The 24033-nt window shown below is 37.3% G+C and overlaps 2 protein-coding genes across 3 annotated transcripts; one reads left to right on the top strand and one right to left on the bottom strand.

Moving 5' to 3' along the window:
* The first annotated feature begins 1748 nt into the window (after window positions 1-1748).
* LOC121426704 (L-galactose dehydrogenase-like) lies at window positions 1749-13224 on the top strand. Of its 2 annotated transcripts, none has more exons than XM_041623076.1 (9): window positions 1749-2364; window positions 3619-3782; window positions 5902-6050; window positions 6877-7044; window positions 7669-7799; window positions 8968-9070; window positions 10129-10349; window positions 10961-11047; window positions 12798-13224. In XM_041623076.1, exons 2-9 carry the CDS (start codon window positions 3674-3676, stop codon window positions 12889-12891), a joined length of 1062 nt encoding a protein of 353 aa, XP_041479010.1. In that variant the 5' UTR covers window positions 1749-2364; window positions 3619-3673; the 3' UTR covers window positions 12892-13224. The 2 variants fall into 2 exon arrangements, with proteins under 2 accessions (XP_041479010.1, XP_041479011.1); XM_041623077.1 differs by having other exon boundaries at window positions 2339-2364; window positions 3657-3782.
* Window positions 13225-15701: 2477 nt separating this feature from the next.
* On the bottom strand, window positions 15702-24033 carry LOC121426336. Its single transcript, XM_041622604.1, has 5 exons — window positions 23840-24033; window positions 20036-20650; window positions 19283-19379; window positions 18543-18682; window positions 15702-17801 (listed from the first exon to the last, which is right to left on the bottom strand). Exons 2-5 carry the CDS (start codon window positions 20567-20569, stop codon window positions 17487-17489), a joined length of 1086 nt encoding a protein of 361 aa, XP_041478538.1. The 5' UTR covers window positions 20570-20650; window positions 23840-24033; the 3' UTR covers window positions 15702-17486.

Here is a 24033-nt window from a genome sequence, read left to right as displayed (position 1 = left end):
GCCCGGAGCCTTAGTCACAAAATAGCATAATTTTCAAAAAGAAAAATTATAACAAAATTGCAAATATTGTGATGAATTGGGAATTTCATCTTTTAAGAATAATAGCACAGGTATATTATGCACCATACAGACTTAGACCATGAAGACTTGAGCATTCAATTGCTGAGAAAATGGAATTATGAATAATTGATCTCGTGACTAAAAAATCACATGTGGACGTTGAGATGGGTACCCCCGGGATATCCAATTTTAATAGTTTACGAAAGTAAAACCATAACGGTTTTCGTTGTAAAATGATGATAATTATACGGTATTTTACGATTCCAAACATCATCAAAATATAGTTTAACAATTTTCTTTTAAATCTTAGATACTGAAACTTACTATTTGACAAATTCTATCTCTAATTTACGGATAGAATTTATCAAAATGTTAATAGGGGTCTGAAAACGACAAATACGAGTCCATTTATGGATGGCCTGACGTGGTAGAATCTTTATCAAATAAATTATTTTACTATTTCAAAATGAATGGTTTTGTGGAGTATTACCAACAGTTTTTGTAGATTCTTTGTATTACCATGATCATAGAATGCATTATCCAACTTGTTTTTTGATGTAATTTCAACATCTTTGATTGATTACGTAAGATTATAATTTTCACATTTCTAGGCACTTTTGCATGTCATAGTCTACCCACGTGATGCCACTACGTCATTAAGAAAGAAGTTGTGACAGGTTCGGAGGTGTCATAAATATTTAGTGAGGTTGTTGTACCCGATCTTGGTAAAGAGGGCTTCGTGAAACGGTTAGCGGACAAGTAGCTCACTATCTCCGATTTAGTCAAGAAGTTAGACTTATGACGGTGTTGAGAAACGGGCCCCTGTTCTACAAGTTTTGTGCAGCTCAAAACGTTTTGGGCGGATGAAATCAGACTGGACGGATGCTCGATGGATAGAGCGTAAGTAACACGTATGCATTGACTACACAACGGATGCATAGCGTTTTCCAACGGATGGCAAGATTCTTTTTCCGTTTTACATCCTCTCCGCATCCGAAAGTGCAGTGGAACCAAGCCTTACAACTTACCAGCAATCAGATGACAGGAAATACTATTCCGCACGCTGTGTGTCAATTAAGGCAGTCGTTTAAATCATTTTCACAGCACTGAGGCTCAGTAAATCTCAATCACTATTCTGGCTCCTTCACAATTCAATTAAATAAAACACTTTCAGAGAGATTACTATAAAGCTCAGATTCAGAGTACTCTTTTGTACTCTCGTGGGCCCGCGGTGGGGGGGGGGGGGACTTCCATTGACGAGTGGATACCATGCGTGCCCCCCCCCCCAAAAAAAACCCAGCAAGTTAAATAAATCCCTTTTTCAAGATAGCTAGGGCACGTTACGTAGGTAACGTATTAAGGGTGTCAAAATACGAAAATAATGAAAAAAGATATATATCTCGTTAGGAAAACTTCGTATTTACAGTCCAACTTGCAAGGTTATAAAAAGACTTAATACTACGTGTTTAGGGTCCGATGTGAGCGCGGTGTGTGGGGTGGTACTATAAACCTAATGGAAGTAAAGGTAAAGCCGACGTCTACGATCTTAAACGTCCGTGACACAACAATTAAGATATCGCTGTACTTGTTTAAGGGGTAAGTTCAGGGAATACTTGTCAAGGGTACCGCTTTGTTTCCAATACTTGTTAAGGGTAGAGTTTCACACGCCAATGCTTGTTAAGAGATGCATTTTCAGAACATGGAAAACGCTTGTTTAGGGTGCTTTTCGAACCTCCATGGTCACGCATTGTGTCCACTCGTCAATGGAAGTGCCCCCCCCCCCCCCGGGCTCGTGGGCTACTCGTGCGTGTCTGATGATCGAGGATTAGAAATGTTATATTATCTTTCACGGCCGAAAGGAAACCACGGTCCTGATACACAACAGTACGAGGCAAGGCATCATTCACGATTATTTAACATTTAATTACTTCCCGACACTCGCCAGAAAGACACACTTTGGGGTCGTTATTGCAACTCTGCCGGAATAAAACGTTCAGAGACAGTAGTTGGGACTCAGAAAAGATTCTCCGATATATCTCCTCAATGGCCAACTGCGTGGTCAACTCGTGTATGTCTGCAAATCGAGAGAGCGAATTATTTTGAATGGGCAATCTTTCACAACAGTTATATAACAGTACTAGTCGAGGCATCAATACTTAAAGCAACTCTTCCAGAAGACTGACTTTCAATTAACGGAGTTGGATTCGGGTTAGATTGCACTTCTAGTTTTACAATATTTGGAAAATTCCATCTTCCGCAGCCCACTCGATCTCTGCAATGCCTCCGACACGTCCTAAACGAATGGTAAGAATCCTTAAAGGGGAAGTTCACCCTGACAAAAAGTTCATTGTAAAAATAGCAGAAAAAATAATGAAAAATATTGCCGAAGGTTTGAGAAAAATTCATCAAATAATTAAAAAGTTATTAGAATTTCAATTATTTGATTTGTGACGTCATATGCGAGCAGAATTCCTACACTAGCGAATGGTAAAAAATCAATGAAATGTCATTTTCTCAAAAAATTAAAAATGGTTTTCACTGTACCTTTTGTATATCAATAGACAAATCATTTCACACTCGATCATGAATAGAAAACAAAATTAAGTCATCAAGAACCATACAAAATTTGAAATTCATGCATTTTATATTACATAACACATGGGGCAGCTGCTCGTTTATGACGTCACAAATCCAAAACTTTGAACTCTAATAACTTTCTTACTCTTTAACGGATTTTCCTCAAACCTTCACCAATATTTTTTACTATTTTTTCTGCTATTTTTACAACAAAGTTTTCTTCAGGGTGAACTTCCCCTTTAATTGAATATATTTTTGTAGAGAATAAATATCCATCCATTTGATTATCTTAGCGAGTTATATTATGAACAGGGTGCCACGCTTGAAAGGCACCTTTTGTTTTTTTTGTCCCGTTTACAAAAGACATAATTTCGTCCGGATTTTCCTTGTCACTCTGCATAATAGGCTTATTTTTGGTTATAATGTTTTAACTTATTACTTCGACGTTTGGAAATACAGGAAATGATTGACATGGGTGCCTATCGGTGTTTATGGTTGGGGATGACGGACACAAATTTTGGTCTTTGAAAGTTTTTTCTTGTCCAGTTTAGAGAAGAGGGGGGGGGGGGGGTTAGTGGCGTAATGAGTCCAAAGTTTTTAGAGGGCAGACATGGCTTTAAAGGGAAATTTATTTACATTATTTAACATTATAAACCGGGATATATAATGGAAACAAAATAAAGTGATATTTAAAAAAACGGGGTACACCCTGCGAGCTTGCTTGCGGGAAGGGGTAAATTCTAAAAAAATGTCATGTATAAAAACATAAACATGAAGATGTTATCTATTTCATTCTATTTTTTTTTATTCTTCATTCATTTGTTTCTAACAATATCTGTCAGAATGGTTTCATTCAATAACAAACATTAGAAATCCTCCTAAAAAAATTATGTTCCCAATGAATTACTACAAATCACAATATTATTGAAAGAAAAAGAAAGTTTTTGAAACATTTACCTCCTTTGAATTTATTTCGTGTAGATTAATTATTTTGGAGACATATTTTGGATATCATACAGCAGCAAATCAGATCACTATGTCAGCGGCCACGTACGTGCAAGGTTTCCATGACGACGAGAGAACAAATAAGATGTGTTACCATGATCTTGGGGCCACTGGTATGAAGGTGTCTGTCATAGGGTTCGGTAAGTGATTTTAAAGATAAAATCAATAATAAGCCAAACCCCGATATTAAAACAGGAGAAAAGCCCTCCACCCCCCCCCTCCAAAAAAGAGGTACAAAAATCTCTAACGACGATTAGATCCCATTTTTAATGAAAATGGGGCAAAATTTGTGAGCAATTAAGTGAGCTGATAATATTATTAGTTCCATGTTCTTTCTTTTTGCTGTAAACTTAAGATGTTTGGGCCGTCTAACTTTATAATTCTATATCAATTCAAGAACAAACGTCACCTTCAACCAGTCTCGCCCCGTCAAAATACCACGACAACTCCCCTATATGTTTTTCATATCCTTCGCGGTTATTATTTCCACTTGATTTGAATCCTAATGATTCTTTTTTTTCTGAAATCAGCACCACACGTTTGGCACGCAAGCATTTCTAATCAATCAGTATTTACGTGTAGGCTATACCTTTTAGTCTCATTTTTCTGTTCTTTTTCCTCAGTCTGCTTCTTTTCCAATAAGCCATTTCGTAGTTCCTTTCTGCGCATGATCATAATATTCTACGCATGATCAGAAGAAGGTCATTTGTACTAAATTGACATGGTGCTTTAAAATCTAATGAGATAAGCACCAACTTTGATGTCTTGATTATTCAGATATTCTTTTGAATTGTCGTTTTCATTTACATCCACAAAAAACAACAATGCTTCCACGAACGACTGGTATTTCACAGTTTTGTCAAGTACATTGTGCAACATGCTAAAATGCATTCAAAGTAGGAATGCAACTAATACCTTCATTAAGTGTTCATTGGTGTGCTATTCTAGTCACCTGGTCTATTCAAATTCTTCATTCTGCTATGTAAGGCAAGCTTACGTAATATCTTGCTTTGAAATCTGCCTATCATGATGAAAGAAATGAAAGGTCATTTGACCAAAATTGCCCATGAAGTAGCTACGAACTGGTCTATACGTTTAATTATTTCCATGGTGTCCAATATTTATTTAACTTATCCATTTACTTAATTTAGGATAATACTGTTGTCAATAGACGGACTTGAACTAAATTGAATCTATATTACCAAATCTTGTCAAGTACATTAACATAAAAAAGTACATTTACATAAAAAAAGTACATCACATAGTAGTAGTAACTACTATGTCTCCAAATGTAAAATCATGACCATGTCAAGAAGAAAGTATGATTGTGTTTTATACAATTAATGGACAAGAAGTGAAATATACTACGTGTGAAAAATACCTAGGCCTTTTGATTAATGACAAGTTAAATTGGGTTGATCATTGTTCTGAACTCAAGTAAAAGTGCAATAGATTGACTGGAATAATACGCAGAAGAGATTGAAGATGTATGTTCCTTTTGCAAGAACCGATTACTACAAGAATTCTTTCTATCCCCAAAACCACGAATGAATGGAACAAGCTCCCCAGTGCCATGGTTAATGTAAAAAGTCTCGAATCTTTTAAAACGCCCTAATGACACACCTCATCAACCAAACTTAATGGAGGTGACGAACCAAGCGTTTTCGCCCTCTTTCTTTCTCTTCGTAACTCTGTGCAAAGTTTGGTGAAAATGACATGGATTTCATTTTAACCAAAAAGTAAGTTTATGGTCAATATAATCCAAAGTTCCAATCATTTAGAAATATCAAGGAAACGTGCACCAACTTTCTCTGTTTGACTAAAAAATTCGTACCAATCATCAATTAAGTATTAGTTGAGTGATTTGGCAAGATGACATATTAGTCAATATTGATGAGATCGTTTGTTTGTAAATAAGATAAAACTTGGGATTGAACTTAATTTTCCACTAATATTTAGCAATATGACAAACAACAGAAATCGGTTTATAATTAGAAATGTCATTTGTGTCACCTTTACTCTTATAAACCGGTGTAGTTCTTGAGATATTCCAATCATCAGGTAATATTCCAGATATAAAACTAGGAATAAAAAGATTATTTAAAGATTCATAAATAAAAGGAGCTAAAATGCGAAGGAATTTTATGTAAAAAAAGTAATTGGAACATATCAAAATGCTAATCGAGGTTAGCCCAAACTAATGTTATTATCATAGTTAATAGATCAATTGAACTGAAAATGTGAAATTATGTACAATAGGTGCAGCACCCCTTGGGAAGGTCTATGATGCGGATCTCTCTGATGAACAGGGCGTGGCCGCTCTTCGACATGCTCTACGCGGTGGGATTAACTATATCGACACGGCCCCATATTATGGACAAGGGAAATCGGAAGCCGTCTTAGGAAATGTAATATAAAGTGACAAATATGTATTTATATTGCTTTTCTAAATCATGAAAAAAGGGATTAATATCGTAATTTTCTGGTTGGATAGGTATTCTTTTTAGCGAACTACTATTTTGCTTAAGTAAATAGAGGATTTGTTGATTAATGCATTGTCAGAAGTGCATGGTGATTATAAGGATTATTATGCCACTCAATTTCAACCACAAAACCCCGTAAACACGACTCTAAACCGACACTAGTGTTATGCTTTTCAAAATCAACTATTACAGGCGTTCTTCAATTGAAAGTTTGAATAATCCGATTGCTCCTGATTCAGGCAAATTCTATAGGCCCACACCAAAAAATTATTTCGTCCGAACGGGGAATGGGGTTCGCTGGTACGAAAATAACCTTTTTTTCCTCGGATCAAACATTTGAATAACAAATCATATTTCCCTTTTCGTAACAACCCATCGGAATATCGAAATTGGAATAACGAGCTTCAGATTAACGAGCCTTCTGATTTAGTGATCCACGGAGGGAGGGGCATTTCCGTCCCGTCCCGACCCTTTTTGAGAGCCATAGTTAATATGTTTAATGTAAATATGTCTTCATACTTTAGGCAAGTGTGCCCCTCGCTCCCTTCAATTAAGGGTCAGAGCAAATAATTTTGATGGGAATATGTCGTTCATACACAAGTGAGGACGGTTTTCTTGGGGAAAATATGCCCCCTTTTCGGAAATCCTGGATCCGCCCCTGTTCAGACTGTCGGACATTTAATGAAGTCAGCCCTCCGGAGTCGTTTGCGATATGAAAACGGTCGTTAATTCGTAATCTTGTCTATTTCAGGCTCTTAAACATATTCCTCGGGAAGCTTACTACATCGCAACTAAAGTAGGGAGATATGAAACAGCTGATAACCTGGAAGGAATGTTTGACTTTTCTGCAGAACGAGTCACTCGGGGCGTTGATGAAAGCCTCAAACTACTGGGAATTGAGTATGTCGACCTTATTCAGGTAAGTCGTTTAGGCACATCACATGATATTAAAAAAAAATTGTCAGTAGTTGCGCCATCGACGCGAGAAGGCAGTATCATCAGCGACTGGTACGAGTTTCTGAAAGTTTTAAACGTCATTGATTCCAGAGATAACGTTTCCATTGCCGGGGAAAAGGCCAGTGTCTTCAGACGGTTTTGCCACAGCGTGATTTCGTTTGTCGCACACACACACACCCAACATTGCCCAAAGAAATCGCAATCAGGAAAGCGAAATATTTTGTTTAAAATCCTTTTTTCTATATTGATTGATATAGATAGAACTTTATCCTATGGCTTTCAAGAATCATGCATACAAGTAGTTTAATTCCTACCTAATTTTCGAGAAAGCTATATAGCTTATTTTCGTCCATTGATTTTAATTATTGGTATTGAATATAGGAACTGTAAACATTTAAGAATGATTTGGACAAACGATATTACACTTACGATTCCAGTGATTTTATCGTAAGTAAAGTTACAAGCGACTTATTCGAATTTTGCGGTAGGCATAATAGATTGGTACTCACACGTGTCTCGTCAATTCGTAGCTCGTAACGTTACAAGTGGCTTTATGAAACGACCTAGTATCCTCTTCTAATGTTAGGTCCATGACGTGGAGTTTGCTTCAAGCGTAGATCTTATCATAGACGAGACTCTTCCTGCATTGGAGAAGATAAAAAAACAGGGCAAGGCTAAGTTCATTGGTATAACAGGATACCCGATACAAGTTCTAAGGTACGTTACAAATGAGAAATTCAGAATGTCAGGTACTCGTGTTATATGACACCCAATCCTGTTTAAGGTATGCCAGAAGAGACATAGGAATCGTCAAGAACTTGTGTAACATGAGACATTGTATACTGTTAATGTATGTTACAAAAGAAAACACGTCACCATGCCACTAACTGTGTCACAAACGTGTATGGATGTCACAAAACAAATCAAGAATGTGGAAAACTTGTGTAACAGGAGAATCAATTCAGTTTTTAGATAAAGTCACAACCTTGTTTGTCACAAAACACATCATTAGTGTCAAAAACTTATGAAACAACAGGAGACTCAATTCAGGTTTTGAGCCTATGTCACAAGTTTGTATGAATCAAATGTGTGACAAACTTATTAAAGAGGCGACCCAATTTAGATCTTCAGGTCGCGTCACAAACTTGTATGTAATAAGGGAGTATCACAAACTTGTGTAACAGGAGGACCAGTTTATTTCTTAAGATAGTGTCACAAGCTTGTTTGTCACCAAACAAATCAAGAGTGTTACAAACATGTGAGATAACAAAAGATCTAATTCAGGTTATGGACTAGTATCACAAATTTGTATAAATGCCAGACAACAATTCAAGGGTGATCTTGCGTAACAGGTGGCCCAAGTTAGGTTTCAGGTCGTGTCATAAAACTTAATGTCACACAGCAAATGAAAGTTTCACAAAATTTTATAACGGTGGCCCAATTTAGGTTTACATGTCGTGTCACAAACTTGGATGTCACACAACACATCAAGAGTTTCACACACATTATGTAACACGCGATCAATTTCAGGGGCCCTTTTCATAAAGAGTTACAACTGTTGTAACTTTACCATTATGGCAACTACCATAGTAACCTTAATTTTTATTGGCTGCTGAGCCCTTTTGGCGTGGTAGCTGCCATAATGGCAAAGTTACAAGAATTGTAACTCTTTGTGAAACGGACCCCAGGTTTAAGTGTTACAAGCTCGAATTTCATAAAACAAAAAAATAATCAAGAGTATTACAAACCTGCGAAACCGGATATCTAGTATAGGTTTTATTTAGTTCACAAATCAAATGACGAGTCCAACGAACTTGTTGTGAAAATACGTAACGAGATTTAGCAACATATCTGTCTCATTTTTCTCATTTTTTTAAATCAACAGAACCATTGTTGAGCGAAGCAAGGTGAAGATCGATTCAGTATTGAGCTATTGTCATTTAAGCCTTAATGACTCTTCACTTCTTCAACACGCAGCATTCTTCCAAGTAGGTTTTTATTAATTTAAGCTACCATTTTTTTAAGGCGTGCGTCGAATCAGCGGAGGAAACGCGTGTACTGACGTTACACATTCATGACGTACCATATTAGAAAATCGACCAATCACAAAACAACAAAACTGTAAATCCACCTATCAAATTAATATTTTGCACAATTTGACGTATCAAGTAAAATTTGCACAACATGACGCATCAAAATAATAAAAATTGTACAACGTGACGTATCAAATAAAAATAGCGCAACGTGACGTGTGAAATAAGATTGCACAATGTGATGTTTAAAATAACACACCGACACATAATTAAATGAATAGATGGATGCAAAACTTGACGTATTAAATGCAGCACACATTTGGGAATGAAGTAGGGCATAATGTGACATATCAATATGAATCAGATGTCCATCATTTATAAATAAAATAAAAAATGAATAAAATAGCAAATTTTCATGGGGAACCCCTGAAAATGCACAAAATTTCCCTTTTAACAAGCTTTTTGATTTTTGTGCACATACTCGAAACACATTTAACTTATTTTAATATTAGTCAATTGAATACGTTATTAAGTCACGACGTTATCAACTTCAGTATGTATTCACTGGCTTGATACATCTTCAAAACCGTGACGTTAGTATACGCGTTTATGAACAAGTTGGCTTTCCATAGATGTGATGGCGCAAGCCGTTCAACGCGATTACACTCGTCGACTTAAGTACCCGATCATTAATTATTGGGCGCTTTACATCTGTGTTTCAAAGTGCACAGGTGGGCTTACATCTTTGTTTCAACAATGAATCCATTAATAATAATGATATTACTAATAATAATAATAAACCCTATGCTAATGTTGAAAAAAGGATGAGTTTAAGTGGGAATTTGAGTATCCCAAAAGAGGTAGCATTTTGATGAGTATGATATTTCTGTTAAAACATTCACAGGTGCAGGCTCATCCGATTAAGCTAATAACTACACGTCTGCTGAAATAATTGAGGTTCAGAATCATGAAGTGAGATACGTGCTTATCGTCATCATTTTCATTATTTCTAGGAACGAAACGTTGCTCTCATTTCTGCGTCACCCCTCTCCATGGCGTTACTCACCGATAGAGGGCCTCCTTCTTGGCATATCGCTAGTGATGAAATCAAGAAAGCCTGCCGAGAGGCCAGTGTATACTGCAGACAGCATGGCCATGATATATCAGCAATCGCCCTAAACTACAGTATTTCACATACGAAGGATGTTCCATTAACACTAATAGGGATGGATAGGTATAGATTTTTACTCTTCTACAAGACATCTGTAACATTTTTTTTTCTGTAGCACCTTTAAAATTCCACGAAAACCTGGTTCAGACAAGCTTACCAGTAAACCACTCTTTAATAGGTTTCCATTTCATTTCTTAATTGCGCCATGAACGTTTAATAAATGAATATCAATGATCATGATAATCATGATTGCATTATTGCAATGATGATGAGGAGAAATATTAACAAAATTCGGTAAATTCGATTAAAAAACTGTTTTGTTTCTATCTCATTTGTTAGCCAAAAAATTAAGGGGGAGGATCCACCTGAAATTTTGAGATGGACACAGGAAAATTTGACAAGCAAAAAAAAAGTTATCAACCGAAATTTTAGGGGGGAACCACAAAAATTGTATCCCTGTCCCCCACTTCAAATTTAGGGGGGCAGGACCCCCCTCCGCTTCCGTCGCCAATTCTATTGATGATTGTCATCGTATCTTGAGCTATAGGCTATGCATATAAAGTGTGAGTTTGATTTCTAGAAAAAAGTTTTCCTTCCTGTAGGGTTGCATACATTTTCCTCTCTCTTTAGGTTAAAAAAAGTAAATTTACTTTTCATTAATTTTGATATTTCAGTATAGAACAAGTTGACAAGAATGCGAAAGCTGTGGAAGAGGGCTCTTCTGAAGAACAAGTGCAATTCACAGCAACCCTGATTAACAGGCAAGTATGCTATCAGGCGATTCCATACGTGTCGTCCGAGACGGTTACAGTTCGTAATTCCGAAGGTTCGTTAATCCGAAAACGAAATGAGGTTCGTAATTCCGAACGGTTCGTTTGTCCGAAAACGAAATGAACAACGAACGTCATTTTGTTTTTGGATAAACGAACATTCGGAACAACGAACCTTATTTCGCTTTCGGATCAACGAACCTTCGGAACAACGAACCTCATTTCGTTTCCGGATTGTCGAACCTTCGGAACGCCGAACCTTATTTCGTTTTCGGATTAACGAACCTTCGGAATATCCGAACCTTCGGAATAACGGATCTTCGGAATTACGAATGTATACGGTCCGAGACACTTTCACTCCAATACTCTTAGCTCAACGCTTTTATTTTGTTGGCAGTTTAAGTTGTAGTGGAAAGTCATGTGAAAAATTGATAACAAAAAATGTTTGATTATGGGTGAATTAAAGGTGAAAAGAATGTGCATCGTACGGGACTCAGACACGCAACATTTTTACCTCTAATTCACACAGGGAGGACATGTTTTGTTGGTTTTCATTTTCTTTACACGACTATCTAGGTATACTTCATTATTACCACAATACAAATTGAAGTTTCTCATTTGTTTGAACAGCAGGTTGGAAAATGTTGTGAAAATGGCTGATTTTTCTATCATGGAATCGCCCTCTATATCAGTTGACGTATCAATCAATAAAGTAACACTGCAAACAACTCCGGTGTTGATTTAACACCAGCTCGGAATCTATATATATCCACACCAGAGAAGTATTGAAAAGGCAACACCAGTTTGGAATCAAAACAATGCTGTTTTAATACTAATTGGTGTTGTATAAACACCTATCTGGTGGTAGACTAATACCAAAACCGTCGTTGTTTAATTATACCTTTGTGGTCTGGACATATAGATTCCAAGCTGGTGTTAAATCAACACCGGAGCTTTTGCAGTGTATTATTGATTACAAAAATAGGGCGCAACGCCATCACACTTTGATAAGGGATACATGGCGTGTTTTTTTTCCTCAATTCAATCACCATGATTACAGGAACGTCGGGTCTTTTCTATGTTTCCCCATTTTTTTCTTGGAGGGGGGGGGGTACTCATTGCAAAATTACAAGGGATCATGCTTCCACAGGAGCGCCGCCCCATTTTTTAAAACACAAAATCGCTACATAAAGGTCTTGTGGATCAGTGGATAAATCTCTGGACTCTTAAGAAGGTATGGGGTTCGAATCCCACCTCATCAATGCGAGCCTCTTTTTGACATCTCGATCTCCACCCAGGGCCCCGTCACACAAAGCTTAACGATGAATAGCAAATATGAAAGAACACTTCTGATTGGTTTCTTGTCAGTATTTTGAACCAAATGCGCATGTTACATTGATCTTGATTGGTCAGTCTATTTAGCGATTGATTGCTATAATCTTTGTGTTACGGAGCCCAGGTGAAGTGAATGGGTATCCGTCAGGAAGGATTTCCCTTAATGCTCGATGCGCCCGATCAGGGTAGCCGTGCTATAGCCGAGGTATGGAGCGCTTAGAAACATATTAGGCTCTATGAATGTTATTATTATTATTATCATTATTATTATTAGTAGTAGTATCATTTGTATTTATTATTTTTTGTTATTGTTGTTTATATTATTATTAATTGTTAATGCTTTTATTATATTTCAAACTAAATGAATACTTATACTGCTTCTTTCTCGTACACCTCTTTACCATAGGTATTTCTCATCAATAGAAGAACCGGGATGGGAAGGAATAGAAGTCAAACAATACCGCGAAGCGCTTTCTAGACTAAATGAAGCGAAGAAATAATCACCATGGAAAAATAGCACCAGCAATCGACCTATGAAAAGCCTGTCTCAACATGCTGGATACGGACACCGATATTGAAGACTGAGATTTGTGAATTAAATTGCCATAAAATTAACTTTAAACTATTATTATTTGGCTAACAGTGTATCTACCGACTTATTTTCAAATTGTTCACGATTACACCAGTTGTTTTTATTATTGTTATACTATTGCGTGTGTATCCCGCTACTATAATGCCTAGAGTATTTCAACAAACAATGTACAATATAATACTGTAAAACTATTAAAAAACAGAAACTATTTACCCAACTTTGAAATAAATTTGTATGATTTTATTACAATTTGTGTGTACTCAATTTATTATGATTATGCCTGATACTTTTTCGAGTATTTCCGATAATTATTCATGTTAATCTCTACGACAAAATTTATATTAACATGTTTTAATGCACAAAATATGGGTGGATGCAAGAGGCGAGGCAATATTTATACCGTTAAATTGTATTTTACCCTCTGAATGAGAGACATTTATTTGTTCTACACGAGGAATTAATAAGACAATGTTTATACGCGAAAATTATCATGCGATCAAATTATCTATACTTTATGTATAAATGGTATAAACGTAAGACACGTTCGAGACAATTTTACCATGTGAGTAAAAAAAAATTGACACCTCACCAATCCCCAATTTAAAGAAAAATTTGTAATGAATGCATAATCATTATATATAGCCTGAATGAGCATGTTCTCCCAATAATCTGATACCATTTTCATGTGTCTTTATGCTTGGATAATCAGAAGGTATTCTTTGCAGTGATGTAAATTTTGATATTCGCCAAAGTAAGGCATGACTGCAATTAATGAATCCAGATGTCAGTTATGTCATTGAGTTAATAAACATATTTGTAAAACCCTTTTAAAGGAAATTAACTTAAGAATTAAGCGTTTATTGAACACTTAAAATGTAAATTATTGAAAAAAGAGTCTTGAAATGGATTTTCATGCATTCTCTTTAGGATTATGACATTATACTGACATCTCGATTCATTCATTGCAGTCTTGCCTTACTTTGGGGCAAATCAAAATTTACATCACTGCAAAGAACACCTTGTGATCATCCAAGCGTGAAGACGTATTATAACACATATATATGTTATCAAATTTTTCGAGAGAATATACTCTTTCAGGCCATTCATAATGAACAGATAATTTACTTATCTCAAATGGCCACTGTTTTATCAAATCGCGGGTACATGCACAACACATAAAATGAACGCAGTTGCGGATAATAAACGAAATATTTTGAGGTAGCACAACATAGCAAATGTGGAAAACATTTGTAAAAGTCGCCAGCGAGCGAAGCGAACCAGAAAAAATTGGCTTTTTAAAATGTTTTTTTTTTTAAATTAAATTCTACTTATGTGATAGTAACTTAGGAAATTTAGCCAAAGTAAACATTAAGAGGCTTTCTACGGTAAATCTTGCCAGCGAAAAGCTTTACTTATACGTTAGGACATAATATACAATGATACAAGGGATATAATTAGCCCTTGATGAGGATTTTTGTCCAGAATGCGAACATTATTGCATCAAATTTAGCAAGCTTATAATAGACACCGGCCTCCTTCCTTCCCGTTCTTTATATTTTTCAATCCTCGGCAGCCCGGTCGTGTTATTAAGTTCTTCTCTTTTTTTCTTGTCCATTTTCTTCATATTCTGATCTTCAAATTTTATCTTTTGGCTTTACCTTCATTTCCCGTTTCCTTTTGCCTCTTTTGTCCCCTTTTCCCGCCATTCTTGCCCGTGCCATTGGGTAATATCTTTTTTTATTTTATATCCCTCTCTTGCTAACCATGGTAATGTAGGAGTATTTCAGGATACTTTGTACTTTCGCAAATGTTCTTCTTTCCTTCCATTTTCCCTATTTATGTTCTCTCTTTCTTTCCCTTTCTCTTCACATTTTCCCTTACCTACTTTTCTTTCTTTATTTCCCTTTCTCCTTTTCTCCCTTTTCTCCTTTCCCCCACCCCCCGGTGAAATCTGCCGGGGGGGGGGGCGAGATTGCCCCCGCCTGTTACGCTACGGCTGGTCACCTCGACGGTGTAGTGTTCAGTTTGCTCACATAGTGGACGAGGCAATTGTTTGCAGTATGTGTGTGTGTGTACACATTGTGGAATATGTGAATGTCATTCATACTGTTGGAATGCTCAAATTGAGAAGTGTGGACATAATTTCACACTGTCGACACCTCGACAGTGTAAGTGTTCACTGTTTGTTCACGTGGTGGCCTACTTGTGGTTCACGCTGATAAAAAGGCTCAAATCAAACATGATTGTGAACTACATTGTGAACACATTGAAAATACATTGAGAACACACTGTATACACACTGTGAATTCACTATGAACTCACTGTGAACACGTCGTGAACACACCATGAGCAGGGTTTAGCCCCTTCAATTTCTCAATCTCAAATTTTCACTGTTCCCCTTTACGCCTGAAAGTGAAAAGAACAGTTGTTCTATATTCATTACACCTTTTTTTCCTCCGAACTATGATGGCGCAAGACGTAAAGTAACACGATCGAAACAGCATTGATGGAGATTATTATTTTGATTTGTTGGCATTCACCAATTTATTTCAGATACGTATACTCTGTATATACATACAATTCAAATAACATTATATTTACATTTAGATGAATAATGAAAATGCCCCAAAATAAGTATTTGCAATTAATTACGAAAATTGCACATATGAGGGGATACGGGGTAATACCGATTGGACTGTGCAACTAAAATGCTGGTCAATTGTCGGTCATATTTTTCCAACAGTTGAGCAAATTTTACATCTGCATTGTTAACTATTTTCCGGATTGCTTGATTTGGGCACATGCGTGTTCAATGATGACTTGTGTGCGGCAATTATTCCCTGGACAACTATAGGTCAATGAGAAACAAAAGATAGTGAACTGTTTTCACTTATCAAAAGTTTATTCTAATGACCAACGATGTTTGGGCAATGAAACGTTTAATGGACAACATGCGACTCAAAGCTGGTTAAGGAATACTATTGTTAACAAGCATCATTCTGATATTTCTCCAACTTAAATTGGATTTGTTTTTCATTACCACTTTTTTTTTGTTTATAAAAAACAGAAATATAATAACCAATAAAACATATCAATGAAGCAAAAATTGCACGAAATTGCAAAAAAAAATTTGTAATAAATATTTTGTATCAAAGTTTGCATAGTTTTGAAGTAACTTTACAGGCCTTTCCGTGTCATTAATAAGTGCGTGCCACATGCATACAATTAGTGTGTAGTATGTCTCACCATGGACCTATCAATAGGTCCATGGTCTCAATCATTGTTTGAGGGTAGGTGACTTGTCCGGCTACAGGAAGGTTAATGCACTCGCCGAATCTTTTTAAATCAACCAAATCGTTGGTTAAGATATGAACTGACGAGCTGTCAGTTAAATTTTGCATGCAGCTTGGTTCTTCACCAACAGTTAGTAAGTTCATATTTTAACAAACATAAATTTCATATAGGTTGGTTAAAATTTGACCTGCACCTCCTGGGTGCGAGCAGGCAACTTTAACTCTCGCCATACGATAAGTACGGTAAAATAATTACATCCACGCTTGTTCGAATCATCCGGAAATCATACCCTGCCAATCATCACACCCTGCTAACACATCGTTGAATCCTAACACATCTATATCTCCGGTATTGGGTGATTTCAAGTTCGGTGTAGAGTCATTGCTGGTGTTGGAAGCAGAGTCTTGATTGTCTTCTCCAGCTTCAAATCCCGTAATTTGTGTTTTTTTTTTACAAACATGGCTCAAATCGCATTATTGACAGTTCAACACATTGTAAGCTTCATCGGAGGACCATCTACATAATTACGGAGGCGCGATAGCTCAGTCGGTAGAGCGGGGGATTCGTATTCCGGTGACCCGGGTTCGACTCCCACTTGGTGCCCTAGTGCCCTTTGGTAAGGCATTAATCCTCATTACCAGGTCCTTCGGAGGGGACCTTAAGCCGACGGTCCTCTGGATTCTTGCTTAAAAACATTCATGCTTTCTTAGCAATCAGGTAAAAACTCCTCACCAATCAATGTTGCAATTATGTTTGGTGCTATCATACTGGAATAAAGTGACCTAAAATGACCAATAGGGAAAGATAAACACCGAACTTGAAGTGGAAATCATCCATCGCCTTGTGTACATGTGATCCGGGTGTCTGACAACTATGTAGGTTTAAAAAATCCTTGATCTTGATTGGCTGAGGAGCACCGTTACTATGGTAACTGTCCGGTGAAAGAGGACTTGTCGAAATATCGTCCGACAAATCATGCCATGAAACGCTCCACTCATGATGGTCTTGACTAGCATTTTGAACAGGGGGAATCTCTAGTTTTCAGAGGGTAATATTGGCATTGATTAAACTTAAAGGCATTGTGTAGACATCCCAGACCAATGGACCAATTGCAACACCTCGACATTATTCTAGCTGTTAATGGTCATCATATTGCTGGTTATGGTACTATACGTTCTATATCCAAGACCAGGACTGTTCTACCGATCATCATAAATCGCTCGATATATCGCTGGATATCGTGCTATACGGACTTCCTCCACGACCGCGACTGTTCTTCATATGAAAGTGATCATGCCACGCACCAAATTCATTGTCCCTTGCCTCAAGGTCTTTGGTCTTCTTGGACACTTTGGCTACTTCCTTGGCGACCTTCTCTTCGAAAATGAGTTTCTTTTCCGCTTCCTCTCTCTCCTTCTTTCGCCGGAGACGCTCCTGCTTCTCGAGCGCCCACTTCTTGGTAAGGGTATCCTCGACGTTGTCCATGAGAACCGTGGTTGGTGATCGATTGCGCGCTCGATATCGCTATGGATTGAATGCAAAACAGAGAGAGGGGCACGTTATTAAGACAGGTAACACCTGGTCGAAAAAGAGGTAGCCTTGTTTGAGCAAATTAAGAAGTTCAACCACGACGTTATTTGATGATACTGATTTTTGTGTGAATGACGGTGGGAAAGACGGTGATATTTTTAGGGTGTTTAAGTGTTTTATTCATCAACCACAATGTCATAATCACGTACAATACAGATGTCGATAAATTCCATATATTTTGAATGACAAATTTAACCCCATCCCCAAAAGAATAAATAAATAAAACAAATAGATACAATTAGAAAAATAAAATAAATATTCAGTGATCTTTTTATTTCAACATCATTTTTTTCTCTTTAAATGATGGACTCACCTTCCCAAACTGTTTGGTTCGTAACTATGGAATTTCATATTCCCTTTATACTTAAGGCAGAGAATATTTTATGTCCATTACAGATGGGACTCATGGGAGATTACCGTATGCTGAATAACCGATCATTAATAATGATGACGATAATGAGGATACCAGTAAATAACAATAATTACAATACTACCGTAATACTACCGAAGAGTAGTAGTAGATGGTGATGATGGTGATGATGATGATGAAGACGACGAAGAAAAAGACGAATACTAAATAAAAATAATTACAAGAAGGATGGAGAATGGGAAGGAGTGGAAAGAAAGAAAGAGAAGAATTATGATAATGACCAAAGAAAAGGGGTGACTTTTTACCGAGAATTCTCCGGATGGCGACGGCCACTTGCCCTTCGGATGGTGTAAGTGTTGTTCGAATTTTGGAGGTTGTTTGAGAACGTCTTGGCCCATCTGGATACCATTAAACCGGTCCGAAAGTGGAGGAGGAAGGCCATACACTGTAAGAAAAAAATATCAGACAGAAACATGTGAGAAAGAAAAGGAATTAACTGGATCTACGGGTAGTTTTTAATACATATTTATATACAGTCTTCAGTAAGTCGTTATTTTTGCTGAAGCTGATGATGATGATACAGATGTTGATGACTTTGACGACGCATCGGCGATGGTTTAACGATGTGATGACTGAAGATGATGGCGATGATGAAGATTTTCATGTTGGTGTGTGTGGAGGAGGGGTAGTGATGATGATGGTGGGGTTGGTGGGGGTGATAATGGTTATGATGATGGTGATAATGAAAGAGATAATCAAGGAGATGATAACAGTTACCATGGTTACTGATGATTATGGAGTTGAATATAATGGTGATTATTGGCGAGCGAAAATAGTTACGTTTATAAGCTGGCATTGATAATGTTCTGATAAAATATTATTTTTACTATGCTTATTTCTATAATCTTTTTTTCTTGCCCCAGTGAAAAAAATCAAACTAAAGAAATAGATCCCCTCGTATTTCATCATGTAACGGTAAGGAGAGTTTGAATAGAATACAGCAAAGGGGAAGGGAAAATAAATAATATTCAGTTGGTTGACTTACCTATATCTATATTGTCTGTTTTAAACTTTATATTGTAAGGATCCTTGTCGCTGGCTGTTAAAAACTCGGGTAAACCAAGAGGGCCGAGGGGCGGATACTAAGAAAAAATAAACAAAACAAAATGATGATCAATATATTTATGCTTTATATGACGCCTAATTCACTTTCATAACGAGACGGAACGAACCATATGAAGACGAGTGAACGCGGGGGGGGGGCACTGTATTTCATTACTCTTATAGGAGTGTCGTCAGGGACGATTTGTTTACTTTGTTAAATCTTTTTTTAAGAACACATTTATTTTTAAAATTTGTTTTCTATATTCTAAGAGTGCCTAGAGATAAATCCGAATTTGAGTTTGAAATAATCTATAAGAGCTGATTTGCTATACATGACATTCAAATTTTCACCTGGCCCAGATTATAAAAAAATAATTTATTTCAAAAATTTAGAGTGGCTCAAACTAAAATAATTGAAACGATCTTTAGACAAGTCCACAAGATCATGGTTCATTTCTCCAGCCAAAAGATGCCATTCAGCCTCCAACCCAACCCCTAAACGCCCCCCAGAAAAAAAGACTTTCACCATGTGGTGAGTATTTCATGAAGCGTCTTGTCAGAAAGTCACTGACAAACTTGATCTGAGCCAATCAGATGCAAGGATTTCAGTAGCTTATAACAGTTGTCGATAGAAATCACTGACTATTTAATTCATGAAATGCTCCGCAGGATAACTACCTAATCCGATGCTTACCTGTCTGAAGTCATGCGGTTGAGGATTCTCAAACTTCTCCTTGGGATGTACAAGTGTCTTTACGGCTTCTTTCCTCGCTTGGTCCGAGTCTGGGATATTGAACCTCGTGAGGATCTTCCTGCTCCTCGGTCGCGGCGGCTGTAAGATCTTCGGCAGTGTCACGGTGGGCTTCTCTGTCGTGGTCTGGTCAACCTTCTTCTCTCCGGGAAAGGTTCCCCAGCGCCAAGGCTGCATCGATTCGCGCGTGTTACGTTTCGGCGGTTTGGGCATGTATCTCTGCAGGGTGAAATCGGGTGGCGGCCTCTTCCAGATGTCGTCCAGTTTCTCGGGAGGACGGATCAGGTAAGAGTCGCTTCTTGTCACCAAAAGGTCCTGCCCGGCTTGGTACTTGGACTTGTCACTGAGGGTCACCGCACCGTGGTTCAAGACCGAGGTTGTTCGGTGATGGCCTCCCGTTATTGCTCGGTCGGCAGTTGGACCAAGCCGCTTGGACTTGGTCCCAGGAACAGCGCTTCTTGAATGCACCATTGTCATGGCGTCCTTCTGGGTTGTCGGTCTTCAGTGAAGCTTTGAGACAACGAGGTAGATTGTTCCGTAAAGATGAGGACTTAACAGCTGCAGAAAATGGAGATGGTAAATGGAAATCAAAGAAGAGCTTATTATTTTAAATTTTTTGTTGGTTTGATTGGCAATTAGTGATACTCAGACGGCAAATGATGGGAGTAGGCCTAGCAGTTGGCACGATCATAATTAATAAATCATGTCGTAATGGAACTTAGTGAATACATCATTAATCCGTTTGAAAACACTATTTGTCATTATATGAAGCATGTAATTCACTCCTTAACTGCAACTGAGAAAACTTAGATGTAAGTTTGCTTTCACACTCCATTTGTTTTCCTAAAATTGGACAATACTGGTGACATGATTATTGTTTGCAACGTGCCATGGAACAAAATGACTGTATAATTCAGTGTAAAGGTAAATACATGTACATGTACAAGGACAGGTAATAGTCTATTACATCAAGATTAAAAGCATATATGGCAGGCGTAAAAAAGTGACCGGATGTATGCTTTTTGATACATCAGTGGCACAATAGTATCCGGGAATAGTATAGACAGGCGGTTATGGGGTATTTTTAAGACACGGAAATAAGGGGTCAGGGGGTCAAGATGATATTAAGTTAGCTGGGGGGGGGGGGATCCAACAGAATAGTATCTACAAGGAAACAATAAAACCAACTTATAGATCTGTGGTGAAAGTACGTTTGACATGGATGTTCAATTTGTTATAGGGGATTGGGGGTGGGGTGGCTGGACCCCCTTTGCTGAGGAACTAGATTAATTAATGTTTAAACATACTCAATCAACGGAAGAAGAACCCCATCAGACAGACACATTAATACTAATTGTTGCGATCATGTTTATGTTGTCAAGCATCGTCAATACAAACCCACCACACCGTGAAAAGTAAATATTTGAACCCGGACTCTGTGATAACTGTGTGCAAGGATTGCAAATACATTGCCTGTCCAAGTTTTGCAACTTGGTTTTAATTGTATATGAATTTTTTGTACGGCAAATGGGTATAATGCACCAATTTAAATACATTAGATTATATACATTTCAACCTACCTTGAACCAGTATAGGTTCATGGGCCTGGTTTTGCTTGTTACTTTTTGATGGTTTGACTTTGTTTATTCGTATGCTGCTTTTATTTGAAATAAATAGATGACTACAATCATTGCATTTTTTCCTCGAAAAAATCACGAGCTTATAGCAAGCGAGCCTCCACCCCTCCAAAAATGGGAAGATTATTTCAAAATCAATATTCATATCTGAAAAATGGAATGAAAAGGCAAACAGGAAAGGAAAACTATAGATATGATATGAACATTTTGAAAAGCTCATTCATGTAATAAGTAAAAAGAGTATATTTGGGGTGGGGTGCCCCGACACCTTTCAAAAGGGAAGAGACACTTCTGTTTTATTGTTTTTTTTTACATTAGAAATTTCGATTTTGCTTCTCAAGGGGGGGTGGGGGCGGCACGGGCCGGATGTCCCCCCCCCCCCTGGATCCGCTAGTGCCTTCCATAATACAATATAATCTTTATAATTACTAGAATCCAAAACGTTTTTTTTTTATTCAAATCAGTAAACGCACCATAACTACCACGGCAGCGAGGATTTCAAATACAGCTGGAATCACGTAAATCGTGCATGAAATATTAAAAGACCTGTGCATATATACATTCGACTGAATTCATTTAAATGTTCTTGAATGGAATTGAATTGCTGAAGGTGCACACGCCAAGTCCCCGGGGTAAAATCAAAATATGCAGCGCCCTGGAACATGTTTTAGAGTGCTCTATAATTTGATTAATTGAGCTTCTATTTTCATACTTTAAAACACGTTGAAATAATATGACAAACATGAATACAGTACAATGTAGGTAGTATGAGCATGTACCAACTACACCTATGAGCATATATATATACTTCCCATGATATGAACATCACCATAATAGGGCACAGGGGCCGCGTAACCGGGAGGGGGTAGGCTTCCATCCCTAATTTTTCAAAAATCGTGTACAAAAAAGTGAAAATGTATAGAAGTTCCTCTACTTTCAAAACCAATCCGCAGACTTATTTGGGGGTGGGGGTCATAAAAAGTCATTGACTTGTCAGAGATGAGTACCCAACATGCATAAAGGTTTTTAAACGCATTTACTTACGAAAGGATATTAAAACTATGTATAATGTATAGAGAATAACGTCAGCTATACGGATAGTTAGATACGAATAATACAGAGGAAAAGAATAGAGTGCATGATGATGGGGGCGATGTACATGTAGATCCAAAAATGATAGTACATTAATTTCAAAGTACTTCTTGGAATCTTGGCTAAAATAACATATGGAAGGATAATTTGTAAGATATATTTTGGCTATCTATAGCTGATGTATTTAGGATAAAGTAGGGTACGTGATTTTTTTTACGGATATCGAACCATACGACAAAGTCGACAGTTACGTTGGTGTTCCTCATCATCATAATTATCTACACTCATGGGCGGAAATCCCGGGGGGGGGGACAGAATATCAAATGTCCCCCCCCCCTACTATTTGTTTGTGGTTTTTTATGATTATAAGAAATACATCATTCAAAATCGAAATAAAGCATGTATTTTAGGACGAGATGAACTCTTGGGATTATAACTCTTTTTTTTTGCTTGTCAAATTTATTTTTGTCGAAATAACTTTAAATTTCAGGTCATCACCATTTTTTTGCGCTTGTCAAATTGTCCGACCCCTCCCCTACCTTTTGGGAGAGATTTCCGCCCATGTCTGCACTTGAATCCCACATGTAGTCATCTGCTGTATGCATCTACCTTCTCTGACTGACCTCTCTTACAATACATACTAAGTTACATGTGCTATCTCTGCTGATCTCAGAAGCTAACGGAGGAGGAAGAAGAATTGATCTGAAGTCCAATTGAGACCTCGATATGAATTATGGATTGCATTGTTTCCGAAAAGATAATGCCCAAAATGATCAAAGCGATCCAAATTGATACAAAAAATGGACCAAATTCTATATGAATTCGAAATATAAGAAATTAATAACAAAAAATAACATTTTGATAATGAAGTAGATGTACACTACATGTACATACTCGAAAACATGTAGAGATGATAGCAACGTTAAATGAGGTCATACAACAAGTATCCTATATGACTTCCTTAGAACAGAATATAAATTATACACATGCAATTAAAATAGAAAAGTTGATGTCTTACCTCGATTGAAGAAAATGGCATTTAGATCTAGTTTTAAGTCAATTCTTTATGTATTCGACGGTACGCGTTGTACATGCTGTCCCTCAAAATACGGGATGTGTATATTTCGTGCTTCGCATGGGGTCCTGTATGAAGGAGGGGTTTAGGGTATACCTGTTGATCGTAGTTACGGACCATAGCAACGGCGAAGCAGT

This window comes from Lytechinus variegatus, chromosome 13 (genome assembly GCF_018143015.1).
Source record: "Lytechinus variegatus isolate NC3 chromosome 13, Lvar_3.0, whole genome shotgun sequence".
NCBI lineage: Eukaryota > Metazoa > Echinodermata > Echinoidea > Temnopleuroida > Toxopneustidae > Lytechinus > Lytechinus variegatus.
This window is presented reverse-complemented; position numbering and strand designations above follow the sequence as displayed.